This window comes from Centroberyx gerrardi, chromosome 18, assembly GCF_048128805.1.
Source record: "Centroberyx gerrardi isolate f3 chromosome 18, fCenGer3.hap1.cur.20231027, whole genome shotgun sequence".
In the NCBI taxonomy this organism is placed as follows: Eukaryota; Metazoa; Chordata; class Actinopteri; order Beryciformes; family Berycidae; genus Centroberyx; species Centroberyx gerrardi.
In genome coordinates, this window is record NC_136014.1 from 28,414,260 (window position 1) to 28,432,591 (window position 18,332).

The 18,332-nt window shown below is 41.5% G+C and overlaps 1 protein-coding gene across 1 annotated transcript; it reads left to right on the forward strand.

Annotated features, from left to right (window-relative positions):
- The first annotated feature begins 1,679 nt into the window (after positions 1–1,679).
- LOC139928270 (neuroglobin-like) lies at positions 1,680–12,107 on the forward strand. Its single transcript, XM_071920746.2, has 5 exons — positions 1,680–1,891; positions 6,782–6,889; positions 7,602–7,722; positions 8,796–8,876; positions 11,848–12,107. Exons 1-5 carry the CDS (start codon positions 1,680–1,682, stop codon positions 11,968–11,970), a joined length of 645 nt encoding a protein of 214 aa, XP_071776847.2. The 3' UTR covers positions 11,971–12,107.
- Positions 12,108–18,332: the final 6,225 nt, after the last annotated feature.

Here is an 18,332-nt window from a genome sequence, read left to right on the forward strand (position 1 = left end):
TGAAGTCATTTTCATGTATATTTTTTAATTTATATTTTGACCAGACCATCTTTGCCATTCAAGTTTAGTTAGCTAACTAACTGTTAGCTTGCTAACATAGTTCTTTGGCTCCGCCCATTGAGGTTTAACTCAACCAATGAGATTTCTGCCTCCAGGAACTGTTTGTAGAAGTTAAACTCCTGCAGTCAGATCAGGATTAAGTGCAGATTAGTTTAACTGCATGAGTCTAACAGAGCTTCCTGCTTCCTGCAGGGAAACAGCTCAGTTTCCCCCAAATGGTTCAAGTGGAAAAAGAAGGAGCCTCAACATTGTGACTTTATAAGTATTACATTACTTTGTTAATCGCAACATTCAGTTAATACTGCAGCTGCCAGATGAAGTAAGAATATTACTTTTTGGATTAAAATGCTAAGCGTCTCCTCCAGGATAAATGAATTATGGTTCATGTTAATGTGAACTTGCTGATGCTGGTATGCAGAATCTTCTTGAATGTCGGCCTTCGTTTGCCATTAACTCTGAAACAAATGACAAAGGAATAGCAGAAGAGCCTGGCTACCATGAGGAGAGTGTTTGTGTTGGGTGTGTGTGTGTGTGTGTGTGTGTGTGTGTGTGTGTGTGTGTGTGTGATACTGTAGCTCATAATGTCTTTAGGATCAAAATGTTCTCTGTTGTTATTGCAGTTCGTCTGCCTCACATATTTTCCGTCATTTGCTTAATGCAGCTTCAGTGTTTTCTTCTGCACTGAATTTTCCACCTTTTTATTGTAAATATGCAGAAAGTCTGGTTCAGTGGAGGTTTGAGGATGAGAAAACTTCCTTTCATCAGCTTCCTGTTGGTTGTTGATCTCTCTGTCTGTCTTTCTATCTGTCTGTCAGATAGTATGGAGGGAATTGATCTTTCATTCCCATTGACATCAACTACAGCTTTGTTCCACTGTCAGAGTAATGGTGTGTGTGTGTGTGTGTGTGTGTGTGGGTGTAACGTCTTAATGAAGCATAAATGAATATTTTTCTGAACATACAGTAGGCCAACACTCTAAGTGGGGCTCATAAGGCATTAAGCACATTCAGAGTGCATGATAATTATTATAATTATTAGATTGTGTGATAAACACCATATGCAAATAAATAAATGCAGTTGAATAGGTGACTTCATAGGGCAAATTTATTTTTAATGACATGATATTAATGATTGATATCAAATGTCATTTTCTGATAATAACATAGTAAGAAAAGTTTATCTGTGCTTATAATCTGATTTTATTGTGTGTAGTTCAGGTAAAGTGTAACTGAATTATAATAATAATTTTGTTTCTGTTGGAGGTTGTTTGCCTTATGATTGAGTTTACACTATCACTTCTTATTGTTCAGTATGCTACATGAGATGCCAATCAATAACATTTATTGATAAATTACATTGTTATCATCAGTTATCATGTGGCTTCAGTTCTCTCCGCCCCTAAAAGTCACATCACACATGGAAAATCCTCTCTCCCAGTCTGTTCCACTGTCCAGCCCCACAGGCAGGCTGCGGTACAACCGACCCCGGCCTCCCCTACCCCTGAAACAGACCGGGAGTAACGGATTACTCCGCAGCGCGCGGCGGGTTCAGGCTGCCGGTCTGTCGGGATGAGCTGAGAGACTTTCCTCTGCTGGAGCTCCTCTGAGTCTGAGACCGAGATGGGCTGCCCGCTGTCCGGCCCGAGTCCGAGTCCGCAGCCCGGGCTGACCCGGGATCAGACCCGGGATCAGACCCAGGATCAGACCCAGGATCAGACCCAGGATCAGACCCAACAGGTGGTTCTAACGGAGGAGAACCGGCAGAGGATCAAGGACTCCTGGAGACTGATCCAGGAAGACATCATGAAGGTTGGAATCATCATGTTCGTCAAGTGAGTAAAGAAACTGCTGCTGCCTCGTGACGGCGGAAACACAATACTGCAAACTCTATTCAAATATTATAGGAATATTATAGGAATATTATAGAGATACTACAGGAGGCAGATTGCCATAAAGTACGGAAAGGTCCATAAACTCAATATGGAGTAAAAAAATAATAAAAAAGAAAAATTCAGCAATAGGAACACCACAGGAAAGAAAAGTACCTTAAAATAATACACGATCACTGTAAACTCACTAACTGATAAAACCCAAAATCTTTAATAGATTATTTAGGCTATAATAACTCAGCCGCTTCATTTAATCTGTAATGATTCAGTTTTATTTTTGTCTGAAGCTTATTGTTAACAACACAGAACCTGTCATCAAACTGAATTACTGATTACTGATCCAGAGTCAGACTGGATCAGCTCACAACAGGAAGTCTTTATTCTGCTATTGATCCGAGCTGCAGCTGCCGGTTATTGATCAGTCTGTGATGCGGAGCTAAGTGCAGCTCCATTATGTTTCATTATGCGGTATGGTGGGACGATTATCGATATATCTAAATTCAATACATCTCAATACAGAACATGTCAGTCCGTCTGTTGTGTCAGGAACATGAATGGTGATATCAGCTCCATGTTATTCTGCTGTCAGGAACATGAATGGTGATATCAGCTCCATGTTATTCTGCTGTCAGGAACATGAATGGTGATATCAGCTCCATGTTATTCTGCTGTCAGGAACATGAATGGTGATATCAGCTCCATGTTATTCTGCTGTCAGGAACATGAATGGTGATATCAGCTCCATGTTATTCTGCTGTAGTAATCACTAATGAGACTCTTGACCATCACAGTTTCACAAGCTCTCCATCCAAATTATATTATTGTCACTTTGTAATGACATTTTTAAATTGGCATCGCTAGAAAGATTTGAGTCTCAGAAATAAACAGAATTCTGCACAGTCAGACTTTGTTGTCACTGAACTTTTATTGATCACATCGTATCCTGGTTGTATTGATCCTGAACCTCAGATCAGGTATCCAATCAGATCAGATCAGGATAGAAGCAGATCATCCATCACTAGTATACCGTCTGTCTGGAGAGCTGGTCCAGGATCAGTTCAGCCTTTCTAAAACTCCTAATTTGGGATCAGATAATTGGTGCCAATTGTGCTATGTAAGAAGCTGGTGAGAGGGTTTAATGATGGAAAACAATCCCAAAAGAACTCAAAGTAGTACAGCTCCTCTTACTGTAATGTTCACATTCACTAAACGGCAGAATAACTGAGTATTGAATCTGAACAGCTGATGATTTCTTCTCTTCATGTTGAACTGAACCATCCTGTAACAGAAACTGACTGACTTCCTGCCTGTTGTGCAAACAGAAAACATGCAAAGTCTGTTTATTATGGCTCCCATCCCATAATACTCCATAATGGATTCTGTGTCTGTTTCGGTCACAACCTTTGAACTTTAGAACAAACTTTTTATTAATCTGTCAACAACATGAATATCTGAGGAGATTAAAGAATGAAAGTGTAAGTGTCTCTTCAGTCTGAGAGGAAACAGGTTTCTGCTGGAGGATCTTTAAAAGGTCCTGCTGTGGTACGAACCTAAAGAACCTTCTCTGGTTCTATATAGAACCTTGTTGCTGTGAGAGTAGAGTTCCTGTACAGCAGTAGATCAGAGTTTATTCATCTGAAGGCTGTTAGTTGTCAGTTTGTTGTCTGTCAGATCGATGCTGATCGTCCTGCGAGACTCTCTGGACCGGGTCTGGACTGAGAGCTTGACAGTCCAGGAACATTCATTTGAATGGGAATGACTGTTCTATACATTCAGGTTCTATAGTCAGGGTTCTGCACCGGAACAAGAATCACAGCAGAACTTCATCATATTGGATCAGCACTATCAAACAGCAGAGCTTCTGCACACCTGAGGACAAGCTTTTTTATAATTCTCATGAGAGGAAAATAGAAAAATAATATTCCAGTATTTTCTCCCAGCCTGCCTCTTGCTGATGGCGGTCTGTGTTTGTCAATAGGACTGATGCATCCTGGGTAATAATGATCTGCAGATGAACAGAAGCGGGTCAAGAGCTCGTACTCAGATGACAATTAAAGCTTCTGAAGCTGCAGAGCTTTTGACCGCTATCAAAGATTTGTGTCCCGCCCTCCAGTCTGTAGAAGTGGGTGTTAACCCTCATCATGGCCGTTACCATGGCGACCGATCTGCTACAGACGTGAACCACTAACTTTTCATTTTTGAAGTCTTGTAACTTGAACATGCAGTAAGAGATTTCAGACCCTGAAACCAGTCCTGAAGCTAGCATGGAGACGTGATGATGTAAACAACAACACAGCAGCAGCTTGTTGTTGTTTTCTCCTCTTTCCTAAAGCTTGTTGTCACGTTCGGACCGACTCGAAGCTCCTCCCGACTCGAAGCTCCTCCCGACTCGAAGCTCCTCCCGACTCGAAGCTCCTCCCGACTCGTTCAGCAGCTTTTCAGTTTTTTAAAACTAGCTTGGCTCCTCCCTCGCTGTTTGAAAGTGGCGCTCTCCCCCTCCCATCCCGGAAAAACATTCTCGTAATGGAGGAATCAATGAAGTGAGCGAGAGAACTTGTTAAACTAATAAACTTGTTAAACTAGTGAACTTGTTAAACTAGTAAACTGTTAAACTAGTAAACTTGTTAAACTAATAAACTGTTAAACTAGTAAACTTGTTAAACTAGTGAACTTGTTAAACTAGTAAACTTGTTAAACTAATAAACTGTTAAACTAGTAAACTTGTTAAACTAGTAAACTGTTAAACTAGTGAACTGTTAAACTAGTAAACTTGTTAAACTAGTGAACTTGTTAAACTAGTAAACTTGTTAAACTAGTAAACTGTTAAACTAGTGAACTGTTAAACTAGTGAACTTGTTAAACTAGTAAACTTGTTAAACTAGTAAACTGTTAAACTAGTGAACTGTTAAACTAGTAAACTTGTTAAACTAGTGAACTTGTTAAACTAGTAAACTTGTTAAACTAGTAAACTGTTAAACTAGTGAACTGTTAAACTAGTGAACTTGTTAAACTAGTAAACTTGTTAAACTAGTGAACTTGTTAAACTAGTGAACTTGTTAAACTAGTAAACTTGTTAAACTAGTAAACTGTTAAACTAGTAAACTTGTTAAACTAGTGAACTTGTTAAACTAGTAAACTGTTAAACTAGTAAACTTGTTAAACTAGTGAACTTGCTACCTGCCTCACTTGTCATTGTGGGTCATGTGACCTTCAGCAGGAGAAAGATCAGTCAAAGTGAGACTGGTAACTGGAGATATTTCTCTGTAGGTACATTTATTTTAGCCGTTAGCCTTTATGCACGGTTTGTCCTTAAGGGCTTCTGTAGCCTCAGAAGTTTTGCTGTGTTTTATTTACAAGTGTGTTGCTGTTTCTGTCGCCCTCTAGTGGTCAGAAAAAATGTCTTAGTGTGGCTTTAAGCCTAAAACAATTTCATCAGTCTGGGTTTCAATAGAGAAATCCTATGCCACACATGTATTAATATAAGAGATCAGATGAAAGATGAAACTTTATTGATCTCTGTGGAAAAATGTGGCTGTTGCAGCAGAACAGGAAGATTCTGGTGGGGAAAAAGATATAAGATACAAGAACAAAAATAGAACAGAAAATAAGCAATTAAAACAGTAAAAAGAATTTTAAAAAAACAATAAAAGCCTAAACATTTTTTTGATGGGTCTCCTCCATTAATAACTTGTTTAACTCATTTTAAGGGGATTTTAGTTTCAGCAGTGAATTCAGCAGTGAATGAATGTAAATGTGAGGTTAATTTAAGGGATTATCGGTTCGCACTGTAAACACAGAAATGTCAGATAATCCAAAATAAAACCGAAACATCAAAGAATCAGTCAAGATCTGAAACAACGGGGAGGAGACCAAGTTTCTGGATTTTAACACATAAACTAATATACTACACACACACACACACACACACACACACACACACACACAGTAATCAGGATGTGGTCTGACCTTTGTCTGATGAAGCTCCCTGCTGCCAGTCAGCTGAAGGTCAGAACCAATTAAACACACACACACACACACACACACACACACACACACACACTTCAAACCACCCAAAACAATTTAAAGGTTAATTGGTGTAACTGTTCTCTGAAATCACTTGGTTACAAAACTACTACTAACACTGTAATACTAATAATACTACCAGAGGTGAAAGAGAACCAGACTGTCCTACTGCAGTAGAAGGTCTGTTACTTTACTGATATTTTACTGCAGTAGAAGGTCTGTTACTTTACTGATATTTTACTGCAGTAGAAGTAAAAGTACTGGTAAATCTCCTTCAGTAAAAGTAAAAAGTGTGTGATTTAAAATGTCGTCAGAGTAAAAGTTCCTGAGTTCCTCTTTAGAACAGAGAACGTTGTTAGCTGTGATCTTTTCCATGTGATTCTAACAGGAGAGAGGTCAGAGTTCAAACTAGATTTTTTTCACTGGAAACATTAGAAATGAGAAAATAAAGTGCAGAAACAAAGTAAAGTCAGATTCCTCTTCTCACTGTGAATGGATCCACAGTTTGTCAGTTTCTGTTGATCCAGTTTCTGTTGATCCAGTTTCTGTTGATCCAGTTTCTGTTGCTGATGGAGAGACACGATCTGTTCTGTGATGGATGGATTTAAAATGGACTGAAGGGAAAGTCAAAGTACTGACTTTAAACAATACTCTGAGTAAATGTAATCAGTTACTTCCAGTCCAGTTCTACAGCACTGTGTTTATATATGAGACCTGGGTCAGTCTGTATAAAACTACAGTGATGCAAAGAACCCTCTGCTTATTGTTGTTGTTGTTGTTGTTGTTGTTGTTGTGGTGTGATGTCACCAGGCTGTTCGAGACTCATCCGGAGTGTAAAGACGTCTTCTTCCTGTTCAGAGACGTCGAGGATCCAGAGACGCTGAAGAGAAGCAGGGAGCTGAGAGCGCACGGCCTGCGGTAACACACACACACACACACACACACACACACACACACACACACACACACACTGAGCCAGGCAGCAGCAGTCAGGTCGGTGTGTAAAGACTCGGTCACATCAGAGCAAACCTATGCTGAACTTCACTTAGCTGCACAGTGACCTCAATTAAAAAACAGGCGAAGGACGAATAAAAACAAGTTCAAATTTGGTATTTTGACCTGTGAATTTGCGGCCAGTAGACCTTTATCACAAACATGGCTGCCGTACTTCCGCAGGGTAAAGCTCGGTTCTCACCTCTTTTCTGTTCTCCCTGACAGATCTTTCTGTTCCTGCTGCTGCAGTAACTGTCGAGGCTCACAAAATGCTAACTGGCTAACCAAGGCTAATGCTATTTTGGCAAAAAAAAAGAATTGGGGTAAATTGAAAGCTAGTTAGCTGCTTAACTTAACCAGCTGCTAAACAGCGGATAAAGACTGATGCAGGTTGTTCAGTGTGATTTATTGTAGAAACCTTGGTAGTTTTATTCTAGAGACACAAAGCAGAGCGTCTCGTCCTTTTTCATCACGATGAGTGAAGAGAAGTCGTCGGCTGAGTTCAGGTGTGACGCCTCCAGCCTGCTGCTGTTCCAGCTGTGAACACCTGCAGCAGCGCCACCTGCAGGAGGGAAACACCAGCTGCTCCTCCAAACGTCTCCTTCTGATCTCTCTCTTGTTCTGCTGGTTCCTGCAGCATCATGTCTTTCATTGAGAAGACGGTTGCCAGGCTGGACCACATGGAGCGTCTGGACCGGCTGATCCTGGATCTGGGCCGGAGCCACTACCGCTACAACGCCCCGCCCAGGTTCTACGGGGTGAGTGTGCTGTCTGGACAACAGGGTTCTGCACAGCACCAGGAATGGTTCTTTAGGAACCCTTTTCATTGCTGTAAAGAACCTTTTAAGAATGCATGAAACATCCAAACCAGCAGGATTAAAAGAACCTTTTAGGAATCACACTCAGTTTTTTGTATTTTAACAAATCAGAGGGTTCTATGAGACATTATGGTTCCAAATAGAAGTACTGCCTTGACCAAAGAACACTTGAAGAACCCGCATGTGTAGCCTTGTGTTTGGTTACAGCGAAGGGGAATTTGGGCAGTGTGGGAATTTGAGAATTTGGGAATTTGAGTGAGTTACAGTGAGGAAAACACTTCCTGTCTTCACTTCCCAGACCGCCCACATTACAAGCAGCCGATAACAAGGAGGTCAGAGGTCAGAGTTCACAGCACCCAGATAATAGATGGAACAAATATTCACTACGAAACCAAACCCCTTAATTTTATCCCTGAAATGTCCTTAATTTCTCCAGTATATAAACATTAATTATCCATTAAAATAACAGCTTTAATAAATTGAGGTTAGTATCATGGGCTTATAAGGGATTTATTCATGGGTTGTTTCACAGAGACTCTAGAAATTAAGGGATTTTTCAAGCCTTTTGTGCAGGTTTACAGGTTATTAATGAGTTATTAATGGAAAATGTGGAAAGTGTCAAGATTAAGGAGGAGTTTAAGGAGGTTTAGATGGGGTCTCCTCCATTAATAACTCCCTTAATTAAGTCTAAGGGGATTTTGCATGAATTAAGGGGTGAATTAATGTAAAATATGAAAATGTAGGTTATTTTAGGGGATTACTGGGTCGTAGAGTATTCCTGTGAACTGAGGATGATCATGACGGCAGAGAAGTGAAGAGAAAAGAAAGAACCAGAGAGGAAGGATAGAGATAAACAAGATGAGGGCGACAGGGAGGGAATATGAAGTCCAACATCAGGATGTGTCCAGGCCTGGCCTCTCCTCTGTTATTGTCTGTTTGTTCGCTCTCTGTGTGTTTATCAAACATTCATAACTGTCTGGGAAGCTAATTATTCCCTCCGGCTTTATTTCCAGTACGTGGGGGCGGAGTTTATCCGAGCCGTCCGGCCAATCCTGAAGGAGCGTTGGAGCGCGGAGGTGGAGGAAGCCTGGCAGGTAAACACATTCCAGATCCGCCCGGCAACCGGCGCATTATTGGCCCTTTAGCCGTCTGATCGTAATGAACCGTGTCGTCGTCTGAGAAAACGGATATATGATTTATTACAGGGCGTTATTTTCCAGTAATTGCTTTCAAATACAGCCTTGTCAAAGATACAGTTTATACACACAGTGGATAATTGGACTGGCACAAGTCTGGAGAACATGGCTGAGATGAGTTGGTGTTTTATTAAAGTGTAAACATGAAGGGACTGTCTGTATTTCATGTATTCATTTATATAACACTTATTTAAACGTTGTTACAAAGTGCTTCACAATAATAAAATAAGAATAAAACTTTCCTGACAGCAAAAAAGAGAAGCAGCAGTAGACAGCAATAAACAGGAATAAAATGTGTGTAAAAGAAACAATACAATAAAAAAGCAAAGAATTGAACCCATAAAGCCAATAAAAGCCTAAAAAGGTGTTTTTTTAAAGAGGCATTTAAAAGAGGATAAAGTGCTGGATTCAACTGTTCACCACCCAACATCTTTCCTCAGATGTGAGGAGAGGAAATGACATGAATATCAGACTGATGTCAGGCTGATGAACCTTTATCTCCATCAAACCAGGCAGGCTGAGAGGAAGCGGGCTGATATTTGAATGTCTATCTGTTCATATTTCTGCTCCTTATTTACCTGATCTACCTGCCGCCTGTCTGTTAATACTGAGCCCCGTCTGTCTGGACCAGGTCTGGACCAGGTCTGGACCAGGTCTGGACCAGGTCTGGACCGGATCGATCAGCCTCAGCAGCAGAGACACTGGAGTCCAGACTCTGTGGGGTCACACTGCCCTCTAGTGGAATTACCAAAGATCACACCAAACCATTTAACACACTAGAGTTCAACCATCTATCTATCTATCTATCTATCTATCTATCTATCTATCTATCTATCTATCTATCTGTCTATCTATCTATCTATCTATCCATCTATCCATCTATCTATCCATCCATCTATCCATCTATCCATCTATCTATCTATCTATCTATCTAAATCTCTTCTCGTGTTCTTAGAAGAGTCCCTCATTTTAAAAAGCATTATTTTTGAGACTGAGACGGAGGAACAGTCCCATCAGAGGCTCGCTGGTCTTGAGGAATGAGGAATGATGAACGCTTCAGTTTCACTTCACTTCTGTTCACTATTGATCGCTCTGCAGGTTTAAAGATCTGGGACTTTTCAAGGAAAGAAAACACACAGCTGACAAAACCAAAGATCCTCAGGACCAACAGTGACATTTACTGAAGGAACCTTTCCTTTATTTGTCCTGCAGCTTGTACTCAGGTGTGCAGAAGCTCTGCTGTTTGATATCCAAACTATTAGTTCGCTTTAAGCCAATGTGATGACGTTCTGTACTGATCCTGATCCTCTGCCAAACTGTTTCCCAGCAGTTAGAAACCGTTCACACGTCGAAGTCAACAGAGGTGAAGACCTGCAGGCTGGGATTGTGTAAACTGTCATATTAAATATCAAAGATGAACAGTTTTTGAAGACTTTTAGAACGGCTTGTGAATGTTAGTGGACAGGAGTCAGTCCTACACAGTGTAAAGGAGGAAGAAAGTGCGAACATGCCGTAAGAGTCTGTTTTTCTGTCGAGGGAAAGACTGAAAGGAGCTTCAGAGGAGAAGTTGTTCAGTTCAAAGCCTCCAGAGGAAACTGAGACCTGAACTCTGCCAGTCTCCTTCTTCCTAGAAAACTTGTTGATTTCCTAGAAATCTTGTTGCTGTGCTCTTAGAAAAGTCTCTACTGCGAGCAGAAAGCATTTATCAAACAGAGGAACAGTCCCAGCAGCGAGGAATGATTCTCTTCAGGTGTGAGAGGTTCTGGGTTCAGATCCCAGACAGGGAGCTGTGGAGTCCAGTTTGCTCTGCTGGTTTAAAAAGGAGAGGTGCAAGGAACAACTACAGAAACCTAAAGAATAACTTAACACCAAACTAGAGCCTCGTTCAAACCTTGCACCGTTTTAGTATGTGCCAAATGTTTGTTCCCAACGGTGTGAAACGTTTTGGAACGGCTTTTCAGGAGCGTTTGCCCCAAGCGGACAAAACCACGGGTGAATTTTGAAGCCAACAAGGAAGTGGCAGCAGGCAGCGATTCCTCTAACGTCCGCTAGAGTCCGGCTCCAGAAAGACTCCAAACCTCCAACGGACCACAACCAACTTCTGATAAAAATATAAATTCAAGACATTTTCTCCACAAGAGGTTTTGGTCTCAGCTGCTAATTTCACTTCTTCTAATGTGTGTCCTTATGGAGATTTCAAAATAACTGTCATTAACAGATATAACGGTTATAAAACGGGTTGTTTTCCTAGTGATTGACAGCTCGTCAATTCTGGACCAATAGCAGGTGGAGCTGCAGCTCTGTGTCGACCCTCGGCTTCTCTCTGGCTGCTCCGCCTCCAAAAAATGCCAACATGGCGGCGATCGTAAACCAGATCTTTAGGCTTCAAAACCCTTCAGAGACCTGTGGGTGAAGAACTCACTGCTGCATCTGGTCTACAGTCTGTGGTTTAACCCCGTTCGGAGTGATTCTGCATTTTCATTGGCTACGTACAAACACCTGTCACACGGATCCGCAATTGACTCGGAGAATTCTTCAGGAGAACGCACAGAATCTCCGTCTCAGATAACAACCTGTAAGAAACACTTTGCGACAGCACATTCAACGCACTACCCGTTTGCTACGTTTTGGGGCGATTGAACGCACCCCAGATGTTGTCCACCTGGCACCGAAGAGCAGCCAATAGCAGATGGAAATTTAGTTAGCATGCTTTTCACCATTAGATATCCGGCTTTGCACAGATTTGGGTTTGGTGTTTAGTTTCTCTTTAAGATGTGTTCTGCTCAACAGATCTGACTCAGTATGATTATGTGCTGTTGCTCAGTCGGAGATCTGACTAAATCTCATCTGAACTCCTTTGACCCACCAGACCCTGTTCCTGTACATCACCAGCATCATGAAGCGAGGCTTCCTGGAGGAGGAGAGGAACCAGAAGAACATCATGGCTGCCGGCAGCAGAGACAGACCGGACAAGAAGCTCAACATTATCTGAGAGACAAACCAGTCATTCAGTCAGACTCACTGGAGGTCTGGATCAGAGGTTCCTAAACCTTTTTATTTTAAAGCTGTAATCTGCGAGATCCTTGTTTTTTTTATTTTGGCGCTGTGGTGTTTCTGCACTGAACTTCGCAGATCGCTGTCAATCAAACAGTGTGGGCGGAGCTTGGATTTTCCTGTTGATGAAGTTTGACTTTCTCTTTTCTCTGTCTGTTCAGTCATGGTGGCTATCTGCTCATGCTAACTACAACAAACCGATTCCAGACACGGAGCGCTGCTGGTTTTCTATCTACCAGGTAGTTAATTGCATCCACCAGGATTTACATCCACTGGTTTAGAACAGCAATGTAAAAGCTTTCATTAACTGGGTATAGACTGAGTCACTACAGTAGAACAGCTGATTGTATTTAAAAACTTGTTTGTCTCAACAGAATTGAACAGACGGTTAATTTCTGTCTGTTTCTGACTGTACTGATCATTTCATCACTGATCCATCTGATTGATTTAGTGTTTAGATAATGTCAGCTTGTTAGCTAGCTAACCATAGCATCTGGTCAGCTAACATCACTGTCTTGTTGTTAACACATCTGATTAGCACACTAGCTAACGTATCTAGTAGCAGCTAGCGTTAGCGTGTTCACATTAACATCAGTGTGTTTGCCGGCTAGTTAGCTAGCTAACAGTTTGTTCAGGTTAACTGAGCTGACTCTTCTCAAGCTACAACTCAGAGTGTTTTGGAGTAGAGACTAGGGCTAAAGACAAGACAGTTTACTGTGTCACAGTAACCAAATCCACCTTATCACACTATTCACTTTTACTGAGAACGTTACTGAATGGATCAGTTCAGACAGCAGAACTGTTTGTCATGATTTCCCAGAATCACTATATCATCATGATTCCACTGAGACGATAAATGATAATATTGAATTATCGCCCGGCCCTAAGCTCTTACTATTCTAGTGTATTTTCTTATGTTCTATATTCTTCTGTTTTTAGAAGCCTTTATTGATCACTATTCATTTCCGTCTTTGGGAATTTAGAAAGTTTTCACTCTTATTTTTGTTAGCATTTGTTAGCAATGTAGGCCTATGTATTGTAATGTATTAGAATATTTTAAGCATTTGTACGTCATTTGATGTCTAAATAGAACCAGACCAGACTCTTTTTTTTTTTAAATAAACACATGCTGATAAACTAGTAGACAACCTAGATTTCTTTGGAAGAGTCCAAAGTTTCAAAGTTTCTGATACTTTGTGATGCTTTAAAACCAAAACCATTACCAAAAGTCAGTTCAGTACCAAACAACAATGACAATAATTTGTCTTCCAAATGGATATAGCTATAGCCTTTTGGGATGAAACCGCTCAGATCTCCTGTGGTTCTTCAGATAAAAGCTCTTGAGAAGCAGAGAACAGTAAATGAGTCTGAACCACTAGTGCATGAAATCAGTTTATTACAAATGATATGGCGATACAAAGAAATTCTGTTGATGATGAACATGTGAGAATCCCAATATCTGTAAATCAAAGTAATTTCATTTCAACATAATAAATAATTCAGGAAGGACAAATTCCATTAAAAACAACACGGTGGCCGACTGTAGGACCGTCATATGCTCAAATCCATAAAAAAGGTTTTGGATAACAGTTACATAGCTAGTAAATATTGACGAACGGTTTGGTTTGCGGTTGATTTTCTCGTCTATTCAGCCTGTTTCTACAGCTTGTCTGTATTAGAGTCGCATGCATTGTAACAAAACCAAGTAAAACACAGAATGCAAATAGCCCAAATGACCAATCACCTGTAGCAGCAGCAGTTACATCATCACAGCAACAGCCAATCAGGTGTCTGTTCTGGGCAGGCGATCAATAAATCAGTACATTCTCAATGGCTGCAGAACACAAAACACCATGGCACCATTGATGACTGCAAAAATAAACCAAAACTTTGCATTTAGCATAGAATTCAGTTGCACCCACATCATGAGGTGCTTCTCAAATGAAAAAAAAAAAAAAGTGCACATTTGGTGAACTAGCCTTGACTCACCCAGCGTCAGCCATAGAGACATGGAGACATGGGGGACATGGAGACATGGGGGACATGGGAGACATGGAGACATGGGGGACATGGAGACATGGGAGACATGGGAAACATGGAGACATGGAGACATGAGAGACATGGAGACATGGGAAACATGGAGACATGAGAGACATGGAGACATGGAGACATGGAGACATGGGAAACATGGGAAACATGGAGACATGGAGACATGGGAAACATGGAGACATGAGAGACATGGGGACATGAGAGACATGGGAAACATGGAGACATGGAGACATGGGGAGATGGAGACATGGGAGACATGAGAGACATGGAGACATGAGAGACATGGGGACATGAGAGACATGGGAAACATGGAGACATGGGGACATGGGGAGATGGAGACATGGGAGACATGAGAGACATGGAGACATGAGAGACATGGGGACATGGGAGACATGGGAAACATGGGAGACATGGAAACATGGAAACATGCACTTTCACAAAATAGCTTTAAAATATCCGGTTTCTCCATCAACACTTTCACCTACGTACATCTGTACAGCGCCGAGCCTCGGCTGCTTCAGCAGAGGAGGGAAGGAAAACGTGAACGTTAGCTCGACACACAACAACTACAGACCTCAGCAGCAACACACACACACACACACACACACACACACACACACACACAGATCTGGGAAGGAAGGGGTGAATCCATCCAGACCGTGCACACTACGAAAGGCCGGTCAGACAACATCAGACAGTCAGTTTAGGCCAAATTTGAAGGTCTGGAATGACAGCATGGGGGTGGGGGCGGGGCGGGGCGGGGGGGGGAGCAGTGACCTACAGGTTACTGCCTCTGATCAGAAGGTTGCCAGTCCAAATCTCTGGGGGAAATTAGGAAAATCTGGGCAGGGAAAGTGAATTCACCCTAACCCTCCCTCAACACCAACCCTCGAGGTTCCCTCCAGCAGAGCATTTAACTGAAGAAGTCGTGTTTCGTGGGATGAAAACAGGTGTAAAAAAACAAAAGCTGATAAACCAAGATGATCTGCAAGTATTACTGACCTACATGATGATAAATGCTGAAGATACGGTTTCCTAACAAATCGATCAGGAGGAATGTTGCAGGACTCAGTTTCAGTTTGATATTAAAGGGTTTGCTGTTGGTTCAGCGATGTGAAGCTGATGACACACAGACACAATTTTAGTGAAAATTTGGGGCAAAATTTGTCAGAAAAATTTGCTAAAACTATTTTTCCTACTGAAAACAAAAAAGTAGACAAGTAGTAGTAAACAAGTAGTTTGAAATCTAGCCAAGCTTGATTGGAGAGCGAGCTTTGCTGGCAAAGTTTCAACATCAACCAATCAGAGAAAAGAAAATTGGTCAGGTGACCTGTCCTCAGGTGCAGGACTGCAACTGCTACTAACAGTAAACACTAGGAAATAATAGCTGTGACTCGTGTTATATAACATTTAATCTAGCTAGCTGCTGCTGGATGCCAGTAGAATTGATGATTCTTGTTAACAAAACAGTTATGAAATTGCAGTGGATAACCTTGATAAAATTATTAAATTATTACATTTTCAGTAGAAAAGATTTCATCCATTTTCACTCCTCCAACTGTCAAATTTGTCAGTTCCGTTGCCCGTTCGTCGCTCATACTCATTGCCGGCAAATTTAGCTCCAAATTTGCCCTAAAAAATTGCCTGTGTATCATCAGCTTAAGACATGAGCAAGAAACACATCTGGCAAAACAGACAAAAGAAATATCTAGGCTACTTGTCAAAACTGTGAGCTTCACAGCTTCACCTGGACAGGTAGAGCTTCCAGTTACAACATGAAATCTGAAGCTGAAAGTTCACAGACCAAACTCCCACTGGACGACAGACACATCACATCTCTATCACACAAGCCGACTTTCCCCAGAGCATCTTTACACTAAGTTCATCTTCTTTCCATTCGTTTACATTAAGAGGTTTTTGGGGAAACTCAGCTGATCACACAGAACGTTCCTGCCAGTTTGATCAAACCCAGACTTTCCCAGAAATAAAGTCCACAAACACAACAGCACATCGACAGCATAAGGACCAAAACTGACTGATTTCAACATTTCAGCAATCTAAACAGCAGATTGTCATTGTTCTTCGGTTTCATTCATCCTGATTCAGAAAGGCTACATGTTAAGGACCCGCAGTATGTGCCGAGTCAGCTGTTTTCTTTCATGTATGTTAAGCTGCTTTGTTTGAGGTCGACAGACGTTTCACTGACACTCTGACACTCTGCACTCACAACATTCAGCTAGAACGAATCTGAAGCAGTTTCACAGTATCACACAGTCGCAGCGAGATGAGAAAAGAAGAAGTGTGACCGTCGGTTCAGTCTGAGGCTTCTGGACAGGAGGAGAGCTCCAGCAGCTCAGGAACATTCAATGAAATATAACGTTACATCTTTTTTTTTACAAGACAAGTACAGACAATTGTTTTCAGTCTATGCCGCTGTGTAAGGCCGCAGCACGAGGCAGCAGGACCTTCTAATGGGCAGATAGCAACCGACCTCTGATTATAAATACAGACAGAAAAATTGGGCATAGGACGACCTTCGCAAAGACACAATCTATCATCTGTTCAAATGCAACGCAACAACAGATTATAAAAGCACAAGTAGACTTTATCAATATTATTTTGTACATGATCCACTTACTACTGTGGTGCGAGCAGCTAGTTGCAGCTTCTTTTTTTGTAGCTTTGCCTAAATTTTGTTGAGCTTGTGCGATGTGGAAGCAGTTCTAAATAGTGGTTCTCAGTTATATTGTTGCCACTCAAAATGCAAGTTTAGTATTGATTGATCCATGGGAGACGAATGACAGCGTTGTTCAGACAGTTGCTGTGTGTTCACACCGCCGGCAACGCCACGAACCTGAAGTCGTTTTGTACGAACAGAGAAATATCGGCCGATATCGACCGCAGCCGCCGCATGTCTTCATTTTTGGAACTTTGGGTGACATCACTAATCAGCAATCAATCAAACATTAGTATTATTATATGCCCCGCCTATCGCTGCAACACTATAGGCCCTTTGCAGAAGCGCTGTAAATACCATAGCAACCATACCCGCTGCCATGTTGGAAGATCGCTGACATGTTGGCAGATCAGCGCCTCATCGCTACAGAGGCTCAGCCTGCATGAACACATGAGAAACTTTATAAGTCAATATAAGTGATTTTATGACCCATTTCAGCCTTTCACACTCTTTACACTCTTTCACACTCTTTAAAATAAAGTAAAATATAGTGTTGTCTGGTTAGAGTTACAAAAGAAAGTTCTAGTAAAAGTTTAGGGAAGTGACGTTACAGTCAAGCTAATACCGTAGACTCTGGTTAGCTAACCGCTACAAGCTAGGCTAGGTAACGCTAGGTAAACCAGCAGCTGTAATGCTTCTTTTGTGTTGCTAAGCAACAAAATCAGTAGATATTGTGTATGCTAGCTATCATTCAGAAATGTCTTTATCTAAAGCTGAAGTTTGGTGTTGAGTCTTACTTGGATACAGGCTGATCTGAGCACAATTACCTCTTAAAATGCAAATACATTCTCCGTGCATGAAAATATGTTTTCCCACCACGATGTTGAGATTGACATTCTAACCCTAACCCTTCAAGTGCGGTAAAGAGTAAAGGTCGTCGGAGTTGAAGACGTCTCCAACCAACAGACATCTAAACCTAACCCTAAACTTAAGCCTAACCTGCTGTTGACGCATAATCCAGTTTGTGGTGGATGAACCTACCCTTCACTTAATTCATGTCCACAACACGTAGTCTGCGTTTCTGACTTCATGGTCATTTCATTAAATTTTATGAGATCAGGTTTCTTGGATAAGCCTAATATTTGGAAAGCTAAAGTATACTGTTTAAATTACTCACCAGATATTAAATGATCTCAGCAGAACCTGAACTCAACCACAGTCTTCTTCTTTTTTCTGCTAATGTTTTTTCTCTTTGATTTTTGAAAGTCTATAAAATGACTTCTGCTGTGCTGTTTTTCTTGCCTTACTGGAACGTCCAACCACATAACACAAGTTGGCCATGATGTTTGCAGTGTTGACAGCAAATCGGACTAGACAGCTGCACTGGCATTACCTGGAGGTCTTCCAACATGGCCGCTGGGGGCCTTAGGATGCTTCTGCAAAGCCTCTCCTGGTGCTACAGCTATATTATCTACAGGAAGTCCAACTGACCGTCAGGCGGCGTCAGGAAGGTGTGGTTGCACACAGTGTGAATGCACAGTCACTATCCAGAGGTGCTACGGTGGCCTGCTCAG

Excerpts from the sequence above, each read along its gene's own strand:
- LOC139928270 (XM_071920746.2), top strand. The coding sequence starts at position 1,680 with ATGGGCTGCCCGCTGTCCGGCCCGAGTCCGAGTCCGCAGCCCGGGCTG. Across the intron at positions 6,890-7,601 it reads CTGAGAGCGCACGGCCTGCG|CATCATGTCTTTCATTGAGA; the intron begins GTAACACACACA and ends TGGTTCCTGCAG. Across the intron at positions 8,877-11,847 it reads AGGTGGAGGAAGCCTGGCAG|ACCCTGTTCCTGTACATCAC; the intron begins GTAAACACATTC and ends TTGACCCACCAG.